The 18,526-nt window shown below is 35.5% G+C and overlaps 1 protein-coding gene across 2 annotated transcripts in view; it reads left to right on the top strand.

Moving 5' to 3' along the window:
- The window catches only part of MYOM1 (myomesin 1), a 156,677-nt gene that overhangs the window by 16,301 nt on the left and 121,850 nt on the right, over window positions 1-18,526 (top strand). For both annotated transcript variants that reach the window (XM_066352429.1, XM_066352431.1), the window contains exon 3: window positions 14,722-14,862. In XM_066352429.1, the coding sequence (XP_066208526.1) occupies window positions 14,722-14,862 (141 nt within the window). The remainder of the gene's footprint in view (window positions 1-14,721; window positions 14,863-18,526) is intronic.

The following is an 18,526-nucleotide window of genomic DNA, read 5'->3' as shown; positions in this document are numbered from 1 at the left end:
ATAGGAATTTGTTCATAGTTTTTTTTATAGTCCGGCCCTCCAGTGGTCTGAGGGACAGTGAACTGGCCCCCTGTGGAAAAAGTTTGGGGGCCCCTGCTATAAGGCATCTCCTGATACCATTGTCAAGTGTCCTGCATAATATAATTTCTAGGAAATACAGAGTCAACTCTCATTTTTGCTTAAAAATAGGTCATAATCTTGTCTGGGTAATTAATCTCTGAAATAGTAAGCAATGAATAAAAACTGAAGAGTGTATGTAGATAAGAACTATAAAAAATGTAAATTTCTGTGTGTTTTAGCCATCTACCTTCCTAGAAACATGACTATTGTACATTCACGGTGAGAAGTGGTTCAGACCCTCATGGTATTTGCTTTTAGATCATGGCTATACATTAGCTGGAAAGAGTTACTGAAAAGGAGAGTACAATGTTACTTCTCATTGGAAATTTAAATAAAAAAACCCCCAAGAAATATAAGAAAAAACGGTGGTTATATTTGTATTTAATTAGCTAAAATTTTTTAAAAACTAAAAATGAGATTCTTTTATGGCTGAGACATTGAAACAGAGAGAAGGGAAAAAAAAGATAAGTGTAGAGTAAATAATACATAAAAAGAAAAAAAAAACAGAAAACCAAGGTATGCTTATTTATTATGATACTATATGTCAGTAATTTTTTTTTTTTTTTTTTTTTTTCTTCTCCTGAAGCTGGAAACGGGGAGAGACAGTCAGACAGACTCCTGCATGCGCCCGACCGGGATCCACCCGGCTCGGCCCACCAGGGGGCGACGCTCTGCCCACCAGGGGGCGTCGCTCTGTCACGACCAGAGCCACTCTAGCACCTGGGGCAGAGGCCAAGGAGCCACCCCCAGCGCCCGGGCCATCTTTGCTCCAATGGAGCCTCGCTGCGGGAGGGGAAGAGAGAGACAAAGAGGAAGGAGAGGGGGAGGGGTGGAGAAGCAGATGGGCGCTTCTCCTGTGTGCCCTGGCCAGGAATCGAACTCAGGACCTGCACGCCAGGCGGATGCTCTACCACTGAGCCAACCGGCCAGGGCCAAATTTCAAGAGTGATGTTGGTCAAATTGAATTCATGCTTGTACCTTACAAGAAACTTCTTTTCTGCAAAAATGTATTAGCAAAAGATGGGCTTTTTTCAGTTTCCCACTCCTCAACTAACTTTGTTGTTCTCCTGAAATATACATAAGTGTCAGGACTGGGAAATCAGAGAATCCAAAGGTCAGTGGAAAGAGCTGAGGCTGACATGATGCCAATATCAAAGGAAGAGCACAAGAAAAACTGCTCTAAAGGAGATCTCAAAAGGAGATCCAAAATAACTTTTTCACAAAAGCTTGAAAAAAGTATTTTCTTTCAAGCGAGAGAAATGTGGCTGATAAAAAGTTGACAGGAGAACACAGAATGCGAACCTCAAGTGCTTGTTCCTGACCTTCTTGGAGGGTCTGAAGATGAAATAAATGAAACCTCAGATACCAGAAGTTCTGAGGAGGCGGGCCTGACTACATAAGCAGTGACAGCCAAGAAGGGCCATTTTGGAGAAGCTGTACCATAGCTCACTAAAACCACTGCCTCTTCCTCCTGCTGGTAAATAGCTGAGCATTTTGTTTAGAAGCAACAGTACTCAGTTGTAAACATATATAAAGATTCAGTTTTAAAGGAAAAATTTTAGAATAATAAAAATAAGTTCATCTATTTACGGCCACTCAGTAAAGTCTGACAGCAACGTACGTTCTTACCAACATTAGTTATTTTGCCTTATTGATGATAGCCATTCAGTGGTGTGTAGTAGGATCTCATTGTGGTTTTAATTTGTATTTACTTAGTGACTAATGATGCTGACCATTTTTAAAATGTGTTTATTAGCCATTTGTATGCTTGATGAAATGCTTATTCAGTCTTTTGCCCATTTTAAATGGTTTTTTTTTCCTGCTTAGTATTAAGGTACCGTTATTTAAATATTTTCCACACAGTCCTTCATTAGATATAACAAATATTTTCTTTTATTCTGTGCCTTCTGTCTTCATTCTCTTAACAGTGTCTTTCAAAGACCAGGATTTTTAATTTCAATAAAGTTCAATTCATCAATTTTTCTTTTTGAATCATGCTTCTGATGTTATATCGAAGAACTTTTTAGGTAGCTCAGCATCATAAAGAGTTTCTCTTACCTTTTCTTCTAAGACTTTTATAATTTTAGCTTTTAGCTTTAGAAATATAATCTATTCTGAATTAATTTTTGTGTGTGATGTGGAGTAAAAATATAAATTCATCCTTTTGTATCTGGATATTTAGTTGCCTCAGCACCATTTGTTGAAAAGACTATCCTTTTACCCATTAAATGTCTTAGCACCATTATCAAAAAAACAATTGACCATGGATATGTCTGGACTCTCAATTCTGTTCCATTGATCTGTATGCCTGTCCTTATGCCAGTACCACAGTATAATTATTTTGGGGGTGGGTTTTTTTTTACATTAATTTCCTTGGTTAGAAACTTCAGTAAAATGTTGACTAGAAGTGGCAAGAACAAAATTATAGACTGTTTCCGACTTCAGGAAGAAAGCATTTAGTGTTTAACTATTAGATATGATATTAGCTGTAGATTTTTTTTTTTTTACAAAGACAGAGAGAAAGTCAGAAAGAGGGACAGATAGGGACAGACAGACAAGAAGAGAGAGAGATGAGAAGCATCAATTCTTCATTGCAGCTACTTATTGTTCATTCATTGTGTTCTCATGTGTGCCTTGACCGGGGGGGCTACAGCAAAGCTAGTGACCCCTTGCTCAAGTCAACAACCGTGGGCTCAAGCTGGATGAGTCCGCACTCAAGCCGACGACCTTGGAGTTTTCAACCTGGGTCCTCTGTGTCCCAAGCCGATGCTCTATCCACTGTGCCACCGCCTGGTCAGGCAGCTGTGGATATTTTTATAGATGGCCTCAATCAGGTTAAAGAAGTTTCCTTCTATTACTATTTTGTTGAGATTTTTTAAACATGAATGAATGCTGAATTTTGTCAACGATTTTTTCTGTATCTATTAATTAATAACGTGGTTTTTGTTCTTTATGCTGTTAATATGGTATATTATACTAATTGATTTTTTAAATGTTAAATAAACCTTGCATTTTGGGGATAGATTCCACTTGGTTTTATATGTTACTGGATTCAGTTTGCTAATGCTTTTTAAGGATTTTTGCTTTTACGTTCATGAGTAACATTGGTCTATAACTTTATTATAATGTGTTTGTTTAGTTTTGATGTTAGGTAATACTGGCCTTATAGAGTGAGTTAAAAGTGTTCCCTTCTCTGTTTTTGAAAAAAGAATGGGAATGATTAATATTGTTTCTTTAACTACTTTATAGAATTCCTCAGTGAATGGGCTTTTTATTGGGGGAGGATTTTATTTAAAAAAAATTTTTTTTGAAGACTTTATTTATTTGTTTCAGAGAGGAGAAAGAGAGAGAGAGAAAGAGAAGGAGGGGGGCAGGAAGCATCAACTCCAATCTGTGCCTTCACCAGGCAAGCCCAGTGCTTTGAACTGACTACCTCAGCTTTGCAGATTGATGCTTTATCCACTGCACCACCACAGGTCAGGGCCACGGTTAATTTTCCTTATGGGTCTTGAATTTTTGTAGATCAAGGTAGTAAGAGAGGAATTATAACTAAAATTGAGGGCTTTTTGTTAACCTTTTTCTGTATAATCCTGATTAATTCCCAGAACAACCTTTCGGGATAGGTACTTGGCATCTCTCATTTTACAGATGAGGGGGAAACTGAGGTACTCAAGTTATACAGCTTGTAATTGGTGGAGTTGAAATTGAACCCCATCTTGACTCCTGAGCTTATGTTCTTAACCACAGGCACTAATGCCTCCTTGAGCTGCCACATCTAACGTGATTATGACCATTTTAATCTAGCCCAAGTATTATTATATTGGAAGATCACATTAGTAGCTATTGTCAATTGCTGTAGATTTGAGTTTATAGCTGTTTATAATATTTTGCCTCTTATGTCCAGACAAGATAGTGAGAAAACTGAAACACTTAATTCCAGAAGAGTATTTAAGCTATGTGAAAAAACCCTTGTAAACAACCACATATATAAAGGTAGAGAACTAATCTTAAAAAACGTGATGCTCCCACTTGAAACAATGGAAGAGTTTCAAGTGGATGGTTAGAACTGTCTCAGGCTGAAGTGTCATTCATCTCAAGCCATAACCATAGTTAAACTTAAAGGATGATCTCACAGATAGTGCTTAAGTGAGTTTAACCTACAATACCCGATCACCATTTTTTAAAAATTAATTTTAATTTATTGTGTTAACATGGATTCAAGTGTATCACTTAATATAACACCGTCACCCCCTCCACCCACATGTCCCCCATTATATCCCCTTTACCCCCTCCCTCTAACTGCTTCCCCCATACCCTCTGGGATTTGCTGTCTTGTTGTCTGTATCTCTGTGTTATGTATATATAATTTCACTAAACCCTTCACCCTCTCTGATCCCATCTCCTCATCCCCCTTCCCTCTGGCAGCTATTCCTCTGGTCCCTGTGACCCCATCTCTGCCTCTATTCCGTTCCTCAGTTTACTTTGTTCATTAAATTTATTGTGGGATGATTTTAAATTACTAATTCAGTTTCTTATTATTGGTCGGTTCAGACTTAAAAAAAATTTCTTCTTGAATTAATTTTGGTAATTTGAATTTTAATAGAAAATTTTCCATTTTATCCAACAGTCTAGTATGTTGGCATGCAGACGTCTATATGATTTCATTGTGAGCCTCTTAATTTCTGTAGAGTTGGTAATGATGTCTCCTCTTTCATTCTTGATTTTGAGATGTCTTCTCTTTCATTCTGTTTTTTGTGGTTAATCTCTCAAAAAGGTTGGTCAATTTCTTGATCTTTTAAATGAACCAACTTTTATTTCATTGATTGTATCTATTGTTGTTTTCTGTTTTGTTGATTTCCCTTCTAATCTTTATTATATCTCCCTTCTGCTTGTTTGATATTTAATCTTTTTTTAACTTCTCCAGATGAAAACTTAAGTTATTAATTTGAAACCTTTCTTCTTTTTTAACTTAGACACATAAAGCAATAAATTTTCCTAAAACCACTGCTTTAGCTATATCCCATAAATTTCAATATGTTGTACTTTGTTTTTATGCAGTTCAAAATATTTTCAAATTTCCTGTGTGGCAACTTTATTTGACCAATGAGTTGTTTACAAGTATGTTGTTAATTTCCTGATATTTGAGATTTCCTAGATTTCTTTCTGTTGTATATTCTAATTTATTTAAATGTTCTGTTGTCAGGAATTATATTTTATATGATTTAAATCAATTGAGATTGTTTTGTTGACTAGTAGGTGAAGTCTCCTAGAAAATATTGACAAGAATATGTACTCTGTTGTCATTGGGTGAAGTATTCTAAAATAATGAGTTAGGTCAGTTTGATGCTGTTATTCAAATTTCCTATATCCTTGCTAATTTTTGTTTAGTTGCTCTATCAGTTTTTGAGAATGAAGTATTGAAATTGCCAACTATTTTCAATTTTCTGTGTTTTTTTTTTATTCTGTCACTTGTTGCTTCATGTATTTTAGGGCTCTGTTAGTAGGACTCTTCATATAAATTTATAATTATTATATATTTTCTGAGGACTTGATCCTTTTATCATTGCAAAATTTCCCATTATGTCTCTAGTAACATTTCTTGATTTAAAGTATATTTTGTTTGATCTTAATATAGTCATTCCAGCCCCTATGGTTATCATTTGAATGATATATCTCATTCATCCTTTTACTTTAAAACATACAGCAGTGAACGTGTGTATAGGAAAAAAATGTAGTATATATAGAGTTCAGTACTGTTTGCAATGTCAGGCATCTACTGGGATTCTTGGAACATATTCCCCATGGATCAGGAGGGACCACTGTTTGAGTCTAAGGATTTAGAGTATGCCTCTCATAACATCATGAAAAAGGGATTTTTAAGAAATCTAGTTTGGCAATCTCTGCCTGGATTTTTTTTTTGAGGTTTTAGTTCATTCACATTAATAAAATTACTGATACAGTTGGAGTTATGTCTGCTACTTTTGTTATTTATTTTGCATATCTCGTGGGGTTTTGTTTGTTCTTTTGTTCCTCCTTTACTGCCTGTTTTATACCATATCAGTGCCTTCTGGGATGCATTATTTTGATGAAAAGTCAGCCATTAATATGTTGCTCCTCTGTATGTGATGAATAATTTTCCTCTTGCTGCTTTCAAAGTTTCTCTCTGGCGTGGGCTTCTAATAGTTTGACTATGCTATATCTGGGTGTGTATCTCTTTAGGTGTATTCTGCTTGGTTGGTTAAGACTTTTGGATCCATAAACTAGTATCTTTCAGTAAATTTGGGGAGTCTTAAGACATGACTTTTTTCAAAATATATTTTTCTATCTTTTCTCTCTCTCCTCTGTTTCAGATACTGTTGTTATTCATATATTGGTATGTTTTATATTGTTCCACAGATCTATGAGGTTCTTTTAATTTGTTCTTTTATCTCTCTGATTTTTATATTGGGTTGTTTCTATATGCAAGTTTACTGATTATTTTTCTATCTAAAATCTACTGTTGAGTCTCTTTAATAAAATTTTCATTTAAGTTGTACTTTCAAACTCCAGGATGTTCATTTGATCCTATTTTATAATTTTTCTTTGTTGACATTTTAAAAATTATTATTTTAATACTTTCATTTAATTAAACACAGTTTTTAGAATTAGTCTTTGAACCTGACTTATGGTGGTGCAGTGGATAAAGCATTGACCTGGAATGCTGAGGTCGCTGGTTTGAAACACTGGGCTTGCCTGGTCAAGGTACATATGGGAGTTGATGCTTCTTGCTCCTTACCCCTTCTCTCTCTCTCTCCTCTCCCTCTAAAAATGAATAAATAAAATCTAAAAAACAATTAGTCTTTGAACATATTTATAATTGCTACTTTGAAACCTTTGCTAAATCTAACATCAGGGACTACCTAGAGACAATTTTTATTTACTGTTCTTTTTCTTGGTGTAAGTCACACTTTTTTTTTGAAATATCTTAAAATTTTGTTGTTGAAAATGTTGTTGTAAATAATATTTTGCAGCAATTATTGATTCTGAATTTTCCCCAAATCTGTTTCTGTGTTTTTCTTTTTGTTTACTAACTTGCCTGAACACATTTAAAGAATCTGTTTACCTACCACCATGTGACTGCTGATGTCTCTGCTCAGTTTTTCTTGAAATTGTTGTTCTTTCTCCATGCATAAAAATTAATTAAAAATGGATCAAAGACTTAAATATAAGATCTGAAACAATAAATCACATAGAATAAAACATGGGTACTATACTTACAGACCTTGGCCATAGAAAACATTTTATGAATTTGACCCCAAAGGCAAGGGAAGTAAAGGCAAAGATGAATGAATACGACTATATTAAACTAAAAAACTTCTGCACAGGAAAAGAAACCGACAATAAAACAAAAGGTCAGCTAACCAAACGGAAGTTGATCTTCACAAACAACAGCTCCAACGAGGGCTTAACAGCCAAAATATATGAAGAACTTATGAAGCTCAACAACAAACAAGCAAATAATCAAACTAAAAAATGGGGAGAGCTGTGTAGAGGGTGTAATATTGAGTGGAACATTTGAAACCATGTCAATACAATACATTTTTAAAAATTGTTAAATAGAATAAAAGAAATCATATGCAAAAGAGATACTATATGCTTCCATTTGTCTGAAATTCTAGAACAGGGAAAACTCATCTTAGTGAGTAGGGTAGAGATTAACTAACTGAGAGGGATATTTTCCTGGAGTCCATAGAAATGTTAACTGAGAGGGATATTTTCCTGGAGTCCATAGAAATGTTTTATATTATGTTGGGGTCTGTGTCACATGGGTTAATTCATTTGTCAAACTCATAAAATTATACACTTATATCTATAAAAAACAACAACAACAACAACAAAACTGGGGAGACCTGAAAAGATACTTCTCTCACAAAGATATACAGACAACATGTAGATATATAAAGAGATGCTCAGCTTCACTAGCTTTTAGAGAAATGTAAATCAAAACTACAATGAGATACCACCACACACCTGTTAGGTTGGCTGTTTGTTATCAACAGACAGGTAATAACAAGTATTGGAGATGTGGAGAAAAAGAAACTCTCACTGCGGTGGGAATGTAAACTGGTATAGCCATTATAAAAGACAGTATGGTAGTTCCTCAAAAAATTAAAAATAGAGCTACAATATGACCCAACAGTTCCTTTACTGGATGTCTACCAAAAACCCCTCAAAAACATCGGTACGCAAAGACACATGTATCCCCCATGTCCATTGCCACATTATTCATGGTTGCCAAGAAATGGAAACAACCAAAGTGTCCCTTGATAGAGGATTGGATGAAGAAGGTGTGGTACATATATACCATGGAATACTACTCAGCTGTAAGAAATTATGATATATTGACATTTACGACAACATGGATGGATCTTGAGAACATTATGTTAAATGAAATAAGTAAATCAAAAAAAGCTAAGAACTATATTATTTCACATATAGGTAAGATATAAAACTGAAGCTTGTGGACATAGACCAAAGTAAAGTGGTAACCAGAAGGAAGGGGGTAGGGGAAGGAGAATAAAGAAGGACAAATATATGGTGATGGATAATGATTTGACTTTGAGTGATGGGCACATAATGCAAACAACAGTTCAAATGGTAGATTACCTGAAACCTATGTGTTCTTACGGACCAGTGTCACCCCATTAAATTTAATTTCTAAAAAAAAAATTATTGTTTTTATTTTTAAGCATGAATTCATGGGGATCACACTCATAGGCTGATGATCAATGAATTGTCAGATGTTGTGTACAGACATCTCAATCCAGTAAAGCTTCCACCCTGTCAATAGATCTGTGTATGTTGGAAAGCACATTTAAAGTTCAAGTAATGTTTAAGTATGTTCTGGCTTTGCTTAGCTCCAGACTCTCTTTCCTTTCCTTTTTATATATACACAATCTTATGCTGTGTGGATGACTAGGGCTCTCTCCAGTTTTTTCTGTATAGTCATGTGAAGAGTTTAGGACAGCTCCCTAAGATGGCCTTATTTCTCACATCTTCCTGTTGAATTTCTGGCTGATTTGCCCGTCTGCTGCTGGCCCTGACCATGATTGCAACCTCTGGCTAACTGACCTACTGGTCCTCTGTTGTTTGTTTGCCATTTAGATTGCTACTCTTACTCACAATGCTGCTGGATGTGGAGTTCTATCATGTGTTCTCCAAATCAAATTAGCCCCTTAGGCAGTGAACATTCTGATTTTCATGCATTTCTGCACCATGGTAGACTTACCATATGGACTGAGCCAGAGGAGAGAGATGGGAAGCTAGTGAAGACTCTCACTGTTTATACCTGAAGTTCCTTAACTTTTTATGACTAACCACTTCTCACTATAGTGTATGCCTTTGGTTGGTTTTCAGAGTCCCAAATGAATTGTTTTTGACAATTGTATCCTGCTTTATTATTGTTTCTTTGGAGGAGAGAAACTGTCAAACTACTTACTTAACCATCCTGGAAGTCCCACTCCTTCATTGGTCATTTTTAGTAGCTCCTCAGCTGATTCTGTTGTGAAGCTAGAGTTGACAATCACTGAGCTAGGGTATAACTATAGGAGGATGAATTTTTATTTTATTTCATTTAGTAAGCATTTATTGAACATGGAGACAGTGTGAGGATGCAAAGATTAATGAGACCATCTCCCTATAGGTAGTGGGAAAGATAGAGGGGAAAACCAATAATACAGTGTAACCAAGAGCATAGGGATATGTGGTGCTCGATTTGGGAGCAGTGTCAGCAAAGAACAGTGCCCACAACCCATCATTTTTCTGAAACATGCCAATAGTCTCTCAGAATATTTTCAGAAAATTATATAGCCAGTAAGCAGGTCCATACTTAATGTAAGTATTAATAAATTACTCATTCTGGGGAACCTAGGACAATTTCCCAAAATTATATGGTGATTATAAACATTACTTTAAGAAATGAGTATTTTAATTCATGTAAAGTTTAATGTGCTTTTTGTGCTTTATTTTCAACTGGACTGTGATGGTTTTACAAACCTCAACTTAGGTGACTGTGAGCAAATCAACCTCACAGTCATTATGGGCAATGTGATATGGTGTTATGATCTCCAGAGTGGAAAGTCTACAAAGGCATACCATAGGGGTATAGAGAGAAATATTTGCACTTCCATTTTTGAAAAAAATCAAATTTGATCTTTAAAATTTAACTATTGATTGAATGTTTCATAAGTGAGACTATTTATACAGTAGCATAGGCTTAATACTTATAAGTAAACAAGCATATAGGTGGCATGCTACCAATATTTTTGGATCAAGAATACTCAGTCACTAGTATTAGTGGAAAGAATACTACCCTAGATGGATGCTTGTCCTGGGTCAGCTACCGACTTGCTGTGTAAACATGGGCAAGTTTCAAAGAGCTGTAGCTCTTCCATATCTATAAAATGCTATAAATATCCCAGAAATTTCTTCCAGTTCTGGAATTCTGTAAGTGGGTTTGTTCTTGTTTTTCTTGTCAAAAATAATTATAAAGTTGTAAGAGCAGAAGGTTATCTTTCTTGTTGTTGTTATTCATCATCTGAATTGGATACAAGTGTAAGCCTATTTCTTTGTTCCTAAAGTATTCCCAGAGAAAGCTTTCTTTTCCTTGGCTTTATCGCTTCTCCGTGGTACTGCTGGTCATAGGTATGACGAGGGCATATGCACCACAATGTTACTTTAAGTTCTGCTAACTTTAGGCATAGTAAAAGAGGACATAACACAACACATAACAGAGGACATAATACAACATAACACATATTAACAGAGGTCATAAAGAATTGATCTGTAACTCTATCTAAACATAGTTACATATGCCTACCTGAGTGCAGGCATGCATATGCAAATCAATCTTTAACTATTGCTTAGTTTCATTGCCTTTATAAATTGAAATTCAGAAAGTTTCAAGATTTAAGCTGAGTACAGAAAGAACAGTAAGTACAGGTTTAACAGTTGAAAGACCCACACAGATAAATATCAAGTTTAGTGTTACTCAGAAACTGACTTAGAAGACAGGATTTTTTTCAAAATTTGGATGGAACTAAAAGCCCAAGAGGTTAGTAAACCCTAATATTGTTCTTTAAGTTGAAAGGAATTTAAAATTTCACATTTCTAATTAACTCCTCTAGCAACACATTATTTAACTTTAAAAACCAATAGACTAATACGTTAGACTTAAGAGTTCATGGGGCCGTATTTAGATTACTGATTATTTTTCTTCAATTAATTACACTTATTGTATAGTTAGTTCCTTAAAATTTTCTCTGAATTAGTTTTGTTTGCTAGCTTTAGTAAATAAATCAGCATTACTAAATAGTATAGTATTTTAATATCTAATCCTGCACATGCTCCTTTATTATTAGATTTCAAAGTTTGAAGAAACTTCAAAATTTTGTTTTTTCCTAAATAATTTGGAGTCTCTAAATAATACTATGTAGTATGTAATATCATAAAGCTTTTTTTTTTTTTTTTTTGTATTTTTCTGAAGCTGGAAACGGGGAGAGACAGTCAGACAGACTCCCGCATGCGCCCGACCGGGATCCACCCAGCACACCCACCAGGGACAACGCTCTGCCCACCAGGGGGCGATGCTCTGCCCCTCCAGGGCGTCGCTCTGCTGCGACCAGAGCCACTCTAGCGCCTAGGGCAGAGGTCAAGGAGCCATCCCCAGCGCCCGGGCCATCTTTGCTCCAATGGAGCCTTGGCTGCGGGAGGGGAAGAGAGAGACAGAGAGGAAGAAGGGGGAGGGGGATGGAGAAGCAAATGGGCGCTTCTCCTATGTGCCCTGGCCGGGAATCGAACCCGGGTCCCCCGCACTCCAGGCCGACGCTCTACCGCTGAGCCAACCGGCCAGGGCTCATAAAGCTTTTTATAAAAGCGTTTGTTCCAAATGAAATACAAAATAGAAACTGATTATAGGGTTATAAATCTTTACCATAAAATTCAATTATTAAAAACTAGTTGCTGTGATTTACCTGTGAGAATAGCATTATTACCAATAAATTCTATATGATAAATGCATCATTTAAAATATTTATCTTAAAGGGAAAATAACAAGAGAAAGGACAATAACAACAGCAAAAAGAATACCAAGTCATGGCTGTTTTAATATAAATAAATGTTAAAAATTATTTATAAGAAACTACTCTAAACATTAGAATGAAAGTATAATAGTCCCCCCTTATTTTGGTTTCCCTTTCTGGATTTCAATTAGCAACTGTAGTCCAAAAACATTGAATGGAAAATTCCAGAAATACATAATTCATAAGTTTTAAATTATGTACCATTCTGAGTAATAAGATGACATGTCAGGATGTCCTGCTCCATCCTGCCTGGAACATGAATTATCCCTTTGTCAAGAACACTCATGCTATATATACTTCCCCTATTGGTCACTTAGAAGCCACCATCTTGGTTATCAGAGCGATGGTTGTAGTATTGCAATGTTTGTGTTCAGGTAAGCTTTATTTTAATTAATAATGAACCCAAAGTATAAGAGTAGCGATACAATGCAGATATGTCAACAAGAAACTGTAAACTTTATTACAGATATGTATGCATTGGAAGAAAATATAGCATATACCTGTATAGGGTTCAGTACTATCTGTAGTTTCAGGCATCCAGTTGTGGTCTTATACCCTATAGATAAGGGGGAGACTATTATACAGAGGAAAGAGCAAAACCAGAAAAATAGGAGAAAACTGGAAAATGCAAGTATTTTAGAAATAGAAAAAAAAGACTTACCTCCATAATTAATTTTATTTTGTATAGTAATGGAATAAAGGGGTGTAGGAAAATACCACTTTAAACTTAGATTTCTATAAGCATAGCCTGTACTTTGTAACCTGCTGGGAGTAGAGTGCAGACATTTTGCTGCTGCCTGGAACAGCCAGCTAGGAATAAATTCCACTTAGGTTTCCAACTGGTAACAAATCCACAAGGTTGACGTCAAGGTTCTAACCTTTAGTTTTAATGCTGATCATATAATGAGAGCTAGATATTCACCCTGGGGGAAGGTGTAGTTAGTGGGCGAGGAAGAGATTGGCCATCTCCATGTTGCCACTCCTGCTCAGGGCTTAAAGGCAGTCAGTACCCACCCTACTCCACCAGACCCAGAGCCACTGTGCCCTTCAACTTAGAAGTACTTGCAGTTCTGTGCTGCTTGTTTAACAGGGGATAGGTTTTTTGCATTATTATGTATTTATTTTGTATTATATATGTTTGGCCTGCCTTCTGCTTCCAATTTAGGTAATCATTGCTTTTCCTAATGGTTTTTAAAGATTGAAGAAAGGATCAAGGTTTGGACAGTTTGGAAGGTGTCAACTGGGCAGCTTACTTCTCCCATGTCACACCTTTCATGCACTTTTCAAATTCTCTCTTGACCAGAGGACTTTTTATTTTATTTTTTTAGATTTTATCTATTGATTTTAGATAGAAGAGAGAGATGGTGAAAGGCAGGGGAGAGGGAGGAATAGGAAGCACCAAGTCACAGATGCTTCCCATATGTGCCTTGACAGGGCAAGCCAGGGATTTCAAACTGGCAACCTCACCATTTTAGGTTGATGCCTTATCCACTGCACCAACACTGGTCAGGCCACCAGAGGTCTTTTTAATATTAGCTTTTTATTTTAGAATCATTTCAAATCTACTGAAAAATTAAAAGGATATTTCATAGAGCTCCCATATGGCTCTCTATGAACATCTTTCATTACAGTGTAGATCAGAGGCTTTTAACCTGAGTCCGTGGATTGAATACAGGGATTCCATGAACTCCTGAAATTTATGTCACATTGTATATGTTTGAATGAAACTCATTTAAATTAATTTGAGAATTATAAGACTATATTTTTTAGTTTCATCAATCCTTTTTCTCTAGGTGCAATCTCTGTTCTCATGTTTGCTGCCCCAATGATATACATTTTTGGTTTATTGAAACACTATCTCCAAATGCACATTTGTGCCAGTTTACAAGGGCTGATTTTTGTGTTCTGTACAACAGAATTAACCAAATGGTTCTTTATCATACCTTGTATTTTTCTGAGTCATTTGATTCTGTGTATTCACATAAAATTTATTAACTCTATTGTTTGACAAATTCAGTGTTCTTACAAACACATGAGTATGTCTATACTACATTAAGTCTTCCAAGCTAAACCTAGGAGCCCTGTATCTGAATTGCCTGGGCTCCCTATCCAGAATATTTAGCATTTTTTAATCCCCCAAAAGATTTGTATGCACAATATATCCAAACTATTTACACTTACTGCCTAAATTTTGAACATTAATTTACCAGAAAAGGAGATTTGGAACTATTACAAAAGCATTGCTGTGTTCCCATGAAACTTAAGGGGAAACATCGTGAAGTTACTATAGGCCTATTTTTCTCTTGAGTCTATGTAAAGGTCTTTTTCACTCCACTTTAGTTCTAAAGATACAAGATAATTATAACATTAGGGATCTAGGATTCTGTGAAAACTCCCCCTAGTTAAAACTTTGTTTTCTAAGTATTTTTAATATTTCAAGTACATATTTTGTTATTGTCTAATAGTAGGGGTTTTGTTTCAGACTTACAGATTCCAGTCTGATGTTAGAAGATTATTCATCCAAGTTGAGCCCCCAAACAAAGAGAGCCAAGAAGAGCCTTCTCTCTGGGGAAGAGAAAGAAAATCTGCCAAGTGACTATATGGTGCCAATTTTCTCAGGACGGTGAGTATGCATTCTCTTCCTGGCTTTAATGATAATAAAGTAAAAGTTAAATGCTGTCAAGTAATAACTGTAAGAATAGAAGCTGCCATTTGTTGAGCATTGGCTATATACAGTTGAGAAAGGTTTGAAGACCCTTGAAAATCTGCACTGACAGAGATGTGTTCATTGTAAAAGTCTTTGCCCTCCCATAGGATGGCTACATGAGAAAAGAGGATGATTGGTAACTTAATTCTACATATGTAACTGGTTGAAATTAAAAAGAGAGTGTTCTATGCTAGTATTGAATACTATATCTACTCACTAGAGAGTAGAAAGGTTCAAAGCACTAACATGTTGAAAAAACTTTAAAAAATGAGATGATAGGTTCAGGTAGATGGACAATGTTTTGATGACCTGTGTAGTTTTAATTATTATTCAATAGGAAGAAAAGAAATCTTACATAACATAGACTGAGTAAAAGAATTACCTTGTAATTTGAATGTGTGGCTTATATTTGTTAAATGACCAATAGATCATTATTTATTTGAGGTAAATATCAAACTAAACACTAAATCACAAGTCTGTGTAATGTCAAATTTCTGTGTTTCTAATATAAGCATTTTTTGAATGATAATATCCAAAGGAAACTTGTCTGAGACCCCAAATTAAAGTTTAATGGGAGCTTTCCGAGCTTTACCCCTATTGATTTGAATAAAGAACTATTAACAGAGCTAAAGTGATACTCATGTGAGGCTGTCCTCTCAAGGCAATTGCTATCAGGAAATTCAGTAGGCAATAATGTAATTGCGATTTTTGTTTTTCTGTGTTTTTCTTCTCCCTGTTTTCTGATGGCTCTTTTCTGAATTGTTTCAGAGATTAATGTCATAATTGCTCTGAACCCAATTAGGAAGGTAAGGGAATAAATAATATTCTGTTCTTAGCTTTTTATTGGATACCTTTGATTTTTTGATATCTGATTTTTTAAGTAACTTTCCAGAGAAACATATTAATAAGTATATTTTCCCAGACTCAGTCTCTTCACAGTTGGTGTAATATGCCATCATATTCATTATAGGAGATGGCTGGAATAGAGAAGAGAAATATTTTATATTCTTATTTTTCCCCATTGTTTTAAAAAATATTTTAAAACTATCAACTTGGTGTTAAACTTAATGGCATCCCTCTCTACCTGTGTAGGCATGAAATGAAGCTTTTCACTGTCTTTTTCCTGCCTTTTCCCCATCAAACAATTTTATGTCTTCTAGGCTATTCTCAAGAAATTATAACTTACAAAATAAACTGTGATAAAAGAAATTATGGATAAAAATTTATCTTCTAGATTTTATTTCCAGTTATTTATTTTTTATATGGAAACATCTCCTATAATTATTACTATGTGGAAAACAATTCTTTTTAATGGTGTTGACAGTATTAGAAAGCAAGAAAAAAACTATCATTTTTTGAATACCTATTGTTTTCTGGGAATCACACGAGGTACTTTATACCTTACTAAATGCTCAGTACAGCTCTGGAGAGGTATTAGTTTAACCTTGGATGTAGAAAACCTTTACTCAGAATATTATAAGACACTGAAGAAAGAAATAGAAGAAGATACAAACAAGTAGAAGCATATTCTATGTTCATGGATAGGAAGAATTATCATCATTAAAATGTCCATACTATGCAAAGCAATCTACAGATTTAGTGCAATTCTTGTCAAGATACTAATGGCATATTTCATAGAACTAGAGCAAATATTCCAAATATTTATATGGAACCATAAGAGATCCCAAAAGCCACAGCCTTTTTGAGAAAGAACAATGTTGGACACACTATCTGATTTCAAACTATACTAAAAGGACATAGTAACCAAAACAGTATGGTACTGGCATAAAAAGAAACTTATAGATCAATGTAAGAAAATAGAGAGCCCAGAAATAAACTCACATCTTTATGGTCCTATTAATATTTGACAAAGGAGGCAAAAACATACAATGGGGTAAAGAAAATCTATTCAATAAATGGTGTTGGGAAAATTAAACAGATACGTGCAAAAAAATGAAACTAGACCATACATAAATATAAACTCAAAATAGATTAAAAACTTAAATCTTAAACTTGAAACCATAAAAATCCTAGAAGAAAATATGGGCAGTAAAATCTTGGACTTTTCTCATACCAATATTTTTTCTGACATATCTCCTTGAACAAGGGAAACAAAAGAAAAAATAAACAAATGGGACTATATCAAACAAAAAAGCTTTTACTCAGCAAAGAAAACCATAAAAAATGAAAAGATAACCCACTGAATAAAAGAACATATTTGCCGATGATATATCTGATAAAGGGTTAATTTGAAGAATTTATACTACTCAATGCCAAAAAGACAAACAACCCCACTTAAAAATGGGCAAAGAACCTGAATAGACACTTCTCCAAATATATGGATGGCCAGTAGACATACGAAAAGATGCTCAATGTCTCTAATCATTAGAGAAATGCAAATTCAAACCACAATGAGGTATCACCTTACACCTATCAGAATGGCTATCATCAAAAATCAACACACAACAAAATTGGTGAGGATGTGGAGAAAAAGTGAACTCTTGTGCACTGTTGCTGGGAATGCAGATTGGTGCAGCCACTGTGGAAAGCAATATGGAGTTATTATCTCAAAATATTAAAAATGGAACTGCTTCATGACCTAGAAATTCCACTTCTAGGAATTACTTGAAGAAACCCAAAACAATAATTTAAAAGATATATGCACCACCTGACTGGTGGTAAAACAGTGGAAGGTGTGTCAACCTGGGATGCTGAGGTCCCAGGTTTGAAACCCTGAGGTCGCTGGCTTTAGTGCAGGCTCACCAGCTTGAGCATAGGGTCGCTGGCTTGAGTGTGGGACATCAAAATGATCCCCTGGTCACTGGCTTGAGCCCAAGGTTGCTGGCTTGAGCAAGGGGTCACTAGTTTGGGCTGGAGCCCCCTGGTCAAGTCACATATGAGAAGCAATCAATGAACAACTAAAGTTTCACAGCTACGAGTTGATGCTTCTCATCTCTCTCCCTTCCCCCCCCACTCAAAAATATATATATATATGCATCCTTATTTCTTTGCAGCATTATTTATAATAGCCAATATTTGGAAGCAGCTCAAGTGCTCATCAGTAAATGAGTGGGCAAAATAGCTGTGGTACATTTACACAATGGAATACTACTCAGCCATAAAAAGGAAGCCTTACCCTTTGCAACAACAGGGAGGACCTGGAAAACATTATGCTGTGTGAAATAATCCTGTCAGAGAAAGACAAGTACCATATGATTTCATGAATATGTGGAATTTAATGACCAAAATGAACAAGCAAAACAGAGACAGACTTATAGCAGGCTGATAGCTATTAGGAGTAGAGGCTGAGTAAGAGGACTCAAGATATTGAACAAAAAAGAAAAAAGAGAGAGAAAACTCATGGACATGGACAACAGTGTGGTGATTTTCTAGGGGAGGAGGATGGGGGGAGGTGAAGAAGAGTAAAGGGAGGATAAGTGGTGAGGGACGGGGACTTGACTTGGCGAACACACAATATGGTGTACAGAGATGTGCTGTAGAATTGTGTGCCTGAAACCTGTAAAAAAAATTTTTTTTGTATTTTTCTGAAGCTGGAAACGGGGAGAGACAGTCAGACAGA

This window comes from Saccopteryx leptura, chromosome 11 (genome assembly GCF_036850995.1).
Source record: "Saccopteryx leptura isolate mSacLep1 chromosome 11, mSacLep1_pri_phased_curated, whole genome shotgun sequence".
NCBI lineage: Eukaryota > Metazoa > Chordata > Mammalia > Chiroptera > Emballonuridae > Saccopteryx > Saccopteryx leptura.
Note: the sequence above shows the minus strand (reverse complement) of the source record. Positions and strands in the feature narration are given on the sequence as shown.